Below are 9295 nucleotides of genomic sequence, written 5' to 3'. Positions count from 1 at the left end.
TTTGCTGTCGAAGCATCCCAATTTTCCTACCGATTTATTACATTGAAGTTCTGCATTTAACATTTTTGGTTAGGGAGACATCTGGCTCAAACAGTTTACATATAATTTAAGATTACTTACACATGGAGATGTACTCATAAAAAAGAGTGAAAGTGATGTTGTTGGCCTTTCATTTTCTCTGTTGTTCAGGTGTGAAGCCCACGCGTTAATTACACCCACATTAATTTCAACCTGGGGCTTCAGTGATAAAAACAATTTCCTGGTCGCCCAAGTAAAATCATCTTCATAAACGCATGCATTTCTGAAATGAAGTTATACAAATGACATATGAACAATATTCATAAATTATGTTTACTGCAGAGAAAACTAAAAATACTTTTTAGATCAATGAAATAATTAAATAATGCATACTCATCTGTTCCTTCTGTTTCTAGTATGTAGTAGTAGACAGTTCTTTCATAAGATTCCAGGTATGTTTTTGTATCTACAACTCTTATGTCAACTGGAGAGCCTAGGAATGGGTCGGAATGCGTTTTATCATCAGACCTTTTCACACTAGCTTCTGTCAGTGGAAATAAAATTCATGTTAGTTTCTATTAAAAATCATGTCAACTATATATACTAGTCATGTCAACAACTAGTATAATTATGTCAAGTGAAGGGCCTCTTGGTTTTCGGTTGTAATTTGGAATATATCCAACTGATCAGGAAGGGATTCCCGACCCAGCTGAGTCGTTAGTACGACAACCGGGACCTGGCTTCAAACAAGTTTCCTCAACCCACTTCTACTGATTAGTATAGTGGAGGTAAGGGTCGAATCCCACAAGGATGGACACGTTCGGTTAACTGCGGTGACTTTCCTGGGTGTTTTTTTTTTTTTGGTTAGCTACCACGCTTGGGTTGAGATTTTACCTAGGCAAGAAATAAAGATGGTACTCTACTGACTAGTAGGCGTGAAAATAACAGGCATGTGGTGGTGTTCGTGAAAATAGGGGACAAGGTGTCTCAGAGGCATATGAAAAGTAGATAGTTACTAAAAGAGGAAATTTAGACAACAAGGTATATCTGGTGGCTGGTGGCTCTCTGACAGGTCTGGAAGGTACAACTGAAAAGTAGGGAACAAAAGCAAAAGTAACTTAAAAGTAAAGTGGTCCAAACTAAAGTTGATTTTGACATTTTCTTCTCCACCAAGTATTAACAGAAATCATATGAACACAAACACCATAACTAAACTCAGATTCATAACTTCAAACTCAAGATCCATTGCTTAAAATGCTCAAACTTAAAATGAACGGTGAAACTACAGTTTTTACTTCTACTGACTAACATGCAAGATGGTGATTATAATGCAGAACGAAAGACTCATGCACGAAAATTAAACTAAAACATAACTACAACCTCAGATCCACAGCTCCAGATATGAAAACACTTAAAAATTAAAAGCAACGACTAGATCTAACTTTCCTAGGCAGAATGAAGCAAACTCGAACCAAAGCGACATACGAAATAGAAACTTCATAACTTAAACATTTGGATCTTCACAAAGTACTTCAAAAGGCAACAAAGATAAATGTTTGCGACAAATCCAACGACGAAAACAGGTAAAGATTAAACTAGAAAGCAAAATAACGATTGTTTTGCCACTCCGGGCGATGATACTGCTATACTACTACGGCAAACTGGCTGGAACGGTGGATTGATGACTTCTCCGGCAGACTCTTGGACGTCAAGTGACCATAGCTGTGGCGAGGAACGAGAGATTGGACAATGCTGAAGGACTGATCTTCTAGAGAGAATTCTACTAAGTGTGTATTAGAACCGAGAACTTAGAACTCCTAACCGAACTCTAAGGAACCAACCCCTTTTCTCTCTCTCCAAGTGGCTTCTTTTATAGGGAGGCTTGCCCTTGCTTTTAGGGTAGACTTCTTTCACGTTTTGACTTTTCTGCCCTTGTTAATGATCATCCCAGCTATCCTTCTTCTCCATCTCGAGCCTTTTCTCTGGCATGCATCCTGGTCAGTATTGCACCCTTCTGGCGGCCTTTTCACTTGCGTCACCTGAATCGTCTCCTACTGACTTGGATCCTTTAATCCTGCACACTTGAGCAACTGTTTTGCAGATAATACATGCATTTCACGACATACTGACCAGTAACCAAGGCTTAGAATACGACTTATCATCAAGTATGGTGCATATCGTGTCAACCGCACATACGAGTTATGTAAATTACGGTACGTACTATGTCTGCTACACACATAACCATGTTAACAGCAAATAAAATTCATGTCAACAACAATTATAAGACATGTCAACTACACATACAAATCATGTCAACAACAATTATAAGACATGTCAACTACACGTACAAATCATGTCAATAACAATTATAACCAAATGTCAACCACACTTTCAAGCCATTTCATAAAAACAATATACTATTTGATCTTAGTTTCAGTTACTTTACTTTAACAATATTCTCTTCTTTCTCTTTTCCTTTGTCCTGTTGCTTTGCTTTGTTCATTTCAACATGTGCGTCATCCATTGGACCTGCAGCTGGTGGTGAGATAGGAGAGGCTGATTCACTATTGTCATCACCCACTGTGTCTTCTTTTGTTCCTTCTTCTTCTTTTTCTTCAACAGCCTATTAAATTAGTAATTTATAATTAATATCAAATTAATTTGAATTAATTCTAAATAACAAAAGACGAGATTTGGCTCACCCTTTTAGGATTAGAAACTGGTGATGTAGGGATATGTATTCTGTTTCTTTCTCCTGTCAACTACGGTACATAATATGTTAACTACTCATAGAGGCTATGTCAACAACACTTATAAGTTATGTCAACTACACGTAAAAGCCATATCAACAATTATTATAACTCATATCAACTACACTATCAAGTCATGTCAACAACATTTCACTCATTTTATAAAAATAATATAATGGATTTTAGTTATAGTTACCTCAACAATATTATCTTCTTTATCCAGTGGATTTTCTCTGTCCGATTCAACATGTGTGTCATCTTGATTCTCCTTATCTTCAAGTTGTTTCAACTGAAACATATTACGTTATGTCAATTATATTTTTACCTATAATATGCAGAATATCTTTAGAGTTTAAGATAATTATTGTAAACTGTACTTGTACAAGATCTTTCTGATTTTCTATCTCACTCCTCTTGTTATCAGATTCTAGTACAGGTGTTGATATAGGAGACACTGATTCATTATTGACGCCACATGTTGTGTCCTCTTTTGATGCTTCTCCTTCTTCTTGTTCTTCATGTACTTCTTCATCCGCAGTCTATTGAAATAGTAATTTATAATTAATATTAAATTAATTTCAACTTAGAGAAATGTATGTAAACAAAATGGTCCATGTCAACTACACGTAGAAGCCATGTCAATAATTATTATAACTTATATCAACTACACTATCAAGTCATGTCAACAACACTTCACTCATTTCATAAAAATAATATACTGTTTAATCTTAGTTTTAGTTACCTCGACAATATTATCTTCTTTATCCAGTGGATTTTCTCTGTCCGGTTCAACATGTGTGTCATCTTGGTTCTCCTTATCTTCCTGTTGTTTCAATTGAAACACATTACGTTATGTCAATTGTATTTTTACCTACAATATGCAGATTATCTTTATAGTTTAAGATAGTTATTGTAAATTCTACCTGTTCAAGATCTTTCTGATTTTCTGTCTCAATCCCTTGTTATCAGATTCTAGAACAGGTGGTGATATAGGAGACGCTGATTCATTATTGACACCACATGTTGTGTGCTCTTTTGATCCTTGTCCTTCTTCTTGTTCCTTTCCTTGTTCTTCATGTATTTCTTCTTCAGCAGTCTATTGAAATAGTGATTTATTTTTCTCATTCATTTTTCTCATGGTTTCAATAAAAAACGTCTTCCTTTTGATTAGAAGTCGTTTAGAAAAGTAATTACTTTTCTTATTCTATTCCTTAACCTCTGTGTGCTTGTCATTCCATTTTTTGCTTCTAATCTCAGAAGCAATTAACTGTTTCCGGTCATTTCTTCTTTTGCTTCTAATCTCAGATATAGTTAACTCGTCCTCATCAATTGCTGTACTTCTTTTACGTTTTGATGTGTTCTTTTTTTCTAGATTAAAATCAAGTACAATAAAATGTCAACAATACAGTAATATCATGTCAAAATTCATAGCAACTACAACCCTACATATAGCAAGTGCAGTCATACGCTTTTTAATATAAATAATCCCGTGTCAACAAAACATATACAGTTTATAGCAACCATATGACTATGTTGACAGCCATTCAAACAAGCATACATTATGTCAATAATTATTGTATAAAATGTCAATACCCATATGTCAACAAAATGTCAACAATACAGTAATATCATGTCAAAATTTATAGCAACTACAAGCATACATATGACAAGTGCAGTCATACCCTGTTGTTATATATATAATATAATACTATGTAATCCTCTCACACTTCACATATGAATTCATCTTTATGTATACAGAACATATCTATTTTATAGCAACCATATGACTATGTCAACAACAATTCAAATAAGCATACATTATGTTAATAATTATTGTATAAAATGTCAATACCAATATGTCAACAGACATCTTCTAATGTCAATAATCAAAAAAATTTAAATATATAGTACTTAACTGCAAGAATATTATTCTCCTGTTTAAAAAAAACATAAATCGAACTCATCGGAAAATTAAATAATGAAACCTAAAAATTAAATCTTTTGAATAATCAAACTGTGTTTTAAAAACCTAAAATTGAAGTCATACAAATAAAAAATGAATAAAATGGGAGGTCCTTATGACGTGGCAGAAGGTGTTTTTGGGAAGGGCGGAGGGACATTCGCACCACTGGAGATGCTCTCAGACTATAAGAGCATCCACAATGGAGGCTAGCGGATAGGCTAGCCGATCCGCTAGCCTCCATTGCGGCAATTTAGGCTAGCCGATCGGCGAGATCTAGCCGACTTGCGGGCGCTAGCCGATGCGCTAGTCAGCATAGTAGGCTCAATTTTGGCTAGCCGGTTGCATTTTTTTTTATGTATTTTTTTATGCGTTTTTTTATTGCATTTTTAATGTATTTTTTTATGTATTTTTTATGCATTTTTTAATTGCATTTTTAATGTATTTTTTTTAATTATGTAACTTTTTTTAGGATGTACCTTTTTTTTAATTTACATAAAATTATTGCATTTTTTATTGCATTTTTTAATGTATTTTTTAATAAATTAGTGAGGAGTAGAGTGAGGCGGGGGCTTGTGTGTGGAAGTCCGGTTTTTTTTTTTTTAATTATGTAACTTTTTTTTAATTAATGTACTTTTAAAAAAATGAAATTAATGAATTTTCCCGTATATGTGTCGTAAATTTAATTCCGTATTTTGTGTTTAATTCCATAAATTTAGTTGTTTTTTTAATAGTACTGATGATGTGGTTAGCCTATGGTTAGCCTATTACTTGTCTAATTGTTTGTCCTGATAATGTGACAAGAGGAACTTTAGTACTGGATAATGTGGCAGGAGGAGAAAGAGAAATCTTAGTACTGAATGTGGATTGTGGATGCTCTTAACTCGTCCTGACACATGTTCCCATTTACTGCATCACTCCTCAACTTTCATCTATTAACGTTATCTTAGCCAACACGAAATTACCACTAGAATACGAGAGTGAAACGAACATTTGGGAAAGGTTTTTTTCTGGCAAGTTTTGGTTGTTTGCGATGTCTGATTCGGGCAAACTCACAGTTCTTGTTACCGGTGCAGGTGGTAGAACAGGTAAAAATCCATTCTTCAACATTTCGATCCATCTAAATTTAGTGTGTGTTAATATATTGTGCGTCTGTTTTCTAAAGGGGTTTTGGTAGCTTTTTGGGTGTCAGAAATTTTGAGTTTAATTAAGTGACCATTTCTAAATGATATGCACATTTAACATAGGTGGGGAAAATTTTCTTTTTAGTTCATTTTTACTGGGGAGTTTTCGAAATTGGGGAGTTTTTTTGTCGGAGAACTCTGAACAAGAAGGATTTTCTTAGAATCTTCTTGAGTTCGAAAATTCAATTTGACCAAATTGGAATAGTGGTGTATATAAATCATTCTAGTAGTATTAAGTTAACACTAAAGTTAAAAATCATTATATCTCAATCCTTTTGAGCTCAACATGTCCAATTTATGTTACTCCATTTCCTTGTGCCTGTTGGTGTATTTGCTCCCATAGATGAAGATGATTTTTAAGAGAATCCCATATAAAAATATGTAATATAAAGAAAATGTTGATGCACTACTCGTTTTAGGACAAATTGCTTACAAGAAACTGAAGGAGAGGTCAGATCAGTACATAACTAGAGGTCTGGTAAGAACTCCCGAAAGCAAGGAAAAAATTGGTAGAGAGGATGATGTTTATGTCGGGGACGTAAGGGACAGTGAGAGCATTGTTCCATCCATTCAAGGTATTGATGCACTCATCATACTCACGAGTGTTGTGCCGAAGATGAAGCCGGGTTTTGACCCTGCTAAAGGCGGGAGACCTGAATTCTATTTCGAAGATGGAGCGTTTCCTGAACAGGTTCGTGTTATTGCCTAACTTTTAGGGGGTGTTTTCTTTGGTAAGATGGATTGGTAACAATAATCCAAGCCAATCTACTGTTTACTTTGATGGTTTGATGACCTTGATAGATCATTTTATCGTTCAAATACTCAAACTTATGTTTTATCAACCTATCGTATCACTCAAAGTATTGAGTCTTGATCTTATGTGTTCGTATCTAGGTCGATTGGATTGGACAGAAGAATCAAGTAGATGCTGGTGAGGACATATCTTTGAAGTTAATGGATATGATTGCATTGTGTAATGTTATGAGAGTTCTCTCTTGACATGTATTATAACAGCTAAAGCTGCTGGAGTGAAACATATTGTGCTGGTGGGATCAATGGGAGGAACAAATCCAAATCACCCTTTGAATAGCTTGGGAAATGGAAATATCTTGGTTTGTGTGCATTGCCTCTCTCTCTCTATCTGTCATTATGCTCTAATGAGTTTAAGGGATTTCATCAATCCATCACCTACCCATTGCAAGCAGAAAATTTTATGACTACACCAATTACATATTGCAATCTATAAGATATTTGATACTACTTGAATTCTTTTTCTTGGCAGATTTGGAAGAGAAAGGCTGAGAAGTACTTAGCCGACTCAGGGATCCCATACACCATAATAAGGTACTCCCTTCGTCCCAATAAATGTGAAACATTTGCTTTTCGGCACGTGATTTTTATTTTGCGAGTTAACGAAGTAAGAGCAAGGAAAAAGTAGAGATGATGTTGTTTCTATTTTAGGAAACATTTTGATACAGATGATTAGCTAGTTTAGAAGAGAATAATTCGGCAGTCTCTTTTTAGTTGTTATACTACCTCCGTCCCTGAAAATTTGATACACTTCACTTTTACCATTTTTGGTAGTGGACCTCATATTCCACTAACTCATTCCTACTCACATTTTATTATAAAACTAATACTTTAAAAGTAGGACCCACATCCCACCAACTTTTTCAACTCACTTTCCATTACATTTCTTAAAACCCGTGTCGGTCAAAGTGTAGCAAATTTTGGGGGATGGAGGTAGTATTTGTTAAGTTAGTTCCTACTTTCATGGGTTGTTATAGTTGTTAGTGATTCCCTATTTTATTGCATTAGATCATGTATATAAAGTGGAAGGCAGATAAAGTGAAGAGCATCTGGGAAGATCAGTTCATAGGACGAGATTTCTCGTAGGCCTCTGCGGAGGATTAGTCCTCCTTTGTGAGGATTTCGTTTCATTGTTTTCTCTTGTGTTCATTTCCATTCAGTTCCCTTTTGGTAAAATAATCGAGAGCTTTTCTTCCAGATTCTTGAGTATTTTGTTTGAGCATTTAACTGAACAATCTGTGCCCAGTTTCTGTGTGAGAAATATTTCTTTCAGCACCTCTCGTGCTTGATTTATTCGAGTGTCAGCGTTTACTCCTATCACATTTCATTTTATTGGAACAACCCAAAAAGGAAAACGTTTCATTTTTAATGGGACATAGGGGGTATTTCTCTATCTCAAATTGTGGATTTGGTCTTTCCATTGATATCTTTGATATGTTATTGCATCGTTACGACTTCATTCACTTTATTTGTGAGTTAACAGCAGATACTCATATTTCTCGAGTAAAATTAAATGTAGCAAATGTGATGATGGACATTGAAATAGTCTCTGGCCTTTTTGTTACAAACCACTACACGAGTATTTCTAGTATAAAAGAGGAAGTATGCTAACATATAATACCAAATTGTTGCGCTCGTGCACAATACTAAATGTGAATGTGAGTACAACCTTTCCCTCGTCATCGCATTATTTTGGTGGTACAGCCGGCGGCCTGCAAGATAAAGAAGGTGGTCTAAGAGAGCTACTAGTAGGAAAGGACGACGAACTTCTCAGCACGGATACAAAGACTATACCTAGGGCGGACGTTGCTGAAGTCTGTCTTCAGGTGATCACACTCGAATAGGACATTTTTTCGTTTTATTTCCTAGTCTTGCTTGCTAATTCAGCATACAACTTTGTTGAACTGTCTGTGCAGTCACTCAAATTTGAGGAGGCCAAATTCAAAGCTTTCGACCTTGCTTCGAAACCTGAAGGTTCCGGCACGCCAATTACGGATTTCAAGGCTCTCTTCACTCAAATCACTGCTCGATTCTGATCAACGGAGCAATATTGCGATGTTGGCTTGAATAAAATTGTGCCATTTATTATACCCTTATCATGTTATTGTAACTTTTGGCTTAGTGTCTGAGATCTATAAAAATATCCGGTGATGCTCAATAAAAGTAAAGCAATATTGAATATTTGTAAGTTTGAGTACTCTATTACAAAAGGTATAAGGATCAAATCCGAAAAATAAGTCTTACATATTTATGCCTAGAACAAAATGACGGCTTTATCTGTGGAAGAGAAATAAGGAAAAATAAATATAAAAAGAGGATTTTCATACATGAAATTTTGATATGAATTTTTAATATTGATATCTTACCAATTTTTTTACTGAAGTTTGATTTTCCTTATTTTTATGGTGTATCAAAGTAATGTTGTTATATTGACCTTGTATTTCATACTGTTATATATACTATACTCTCTTCGTCCAATAAAAATATCTGCATTTGAAATGATACGGGAATTAATGCACAATTGTTAAAGTAAGAGAGATGAAGAGCAGGGTGATTAAAGTAGTGTTAATGAA

At 34.9% G+C, this 9295-nt stretch overlaps 1 protein-coding gene across 1 annotated transcript; it reads left to right on the top strand.

The window, feature by feature from the left end:
• The first annotated feature begins 5761 nt into the window (after positions 1-5761).
• Positions 5762-8758, top strand: LOC125203736 (uncharacterized protein At2g37660, chloroplastic-like). Its single transcript, XM_048102160.2, has 7 exons — positions 5762-5816; positions 6332-6603; positions 6807-6843; positions 6927-7024; positions 7195-7267; positions 8427-8548; positions 8639-8758. Exons 1-7 carry the CDS (start codon positions 5762-5764, stop codon positions 8756-8758), a joined length of 777 nt encoding a protein of 258 aa, XP_047958117.1.
• The last annotated feature ends 537 nt before the right edge of the window (positions 8759-9295 follow it).

Source organism: Salvia hispanica, chromosome 6 (assembly GCF_029641045.1).
Source record: "Salvia hispanica isolate PSC_SH4W2 chromosome 6, Shi_PSC_v1, whole genome shotgun sequence".
NCBI lineage: Eukaryota > Viridiplantae > Streptophyta > Magnoliopsida > Lamiales > Lamiaceae > Salvia > Salvia hispanica.
The sequence above is the reverse complement of the archived record's forward strand: the minus strand, read 5'-3'. Positions and strand labels throughout refer to the sequence as shown.

Excerpts from the sequence above, each read along its gene's own strand:
- LOC125203736 (XM_048102160.2), top strand. The coding sequence starts at position 5,762 with ATGTCTGATTCGGGCAAACTCACAGTTCTTGTTACCGGTGCAGGTGGT. Across the intron at positions 5,817-6,331 it reads CGGTGCAGGTGGTAGAACAG|GACAAATTGCTTACAAGAAA; the intron begins GTAAAAATCCAT and ends TACTCGTTTTAG. Across the intron at positions 7,268-8,426 it reads CATAATAAGGTACTCCCTTC|CCGGCGGCCTGCAAGATAAA; the intron begins GTCCCAATAAAT and ends TTGGTGGTACAG.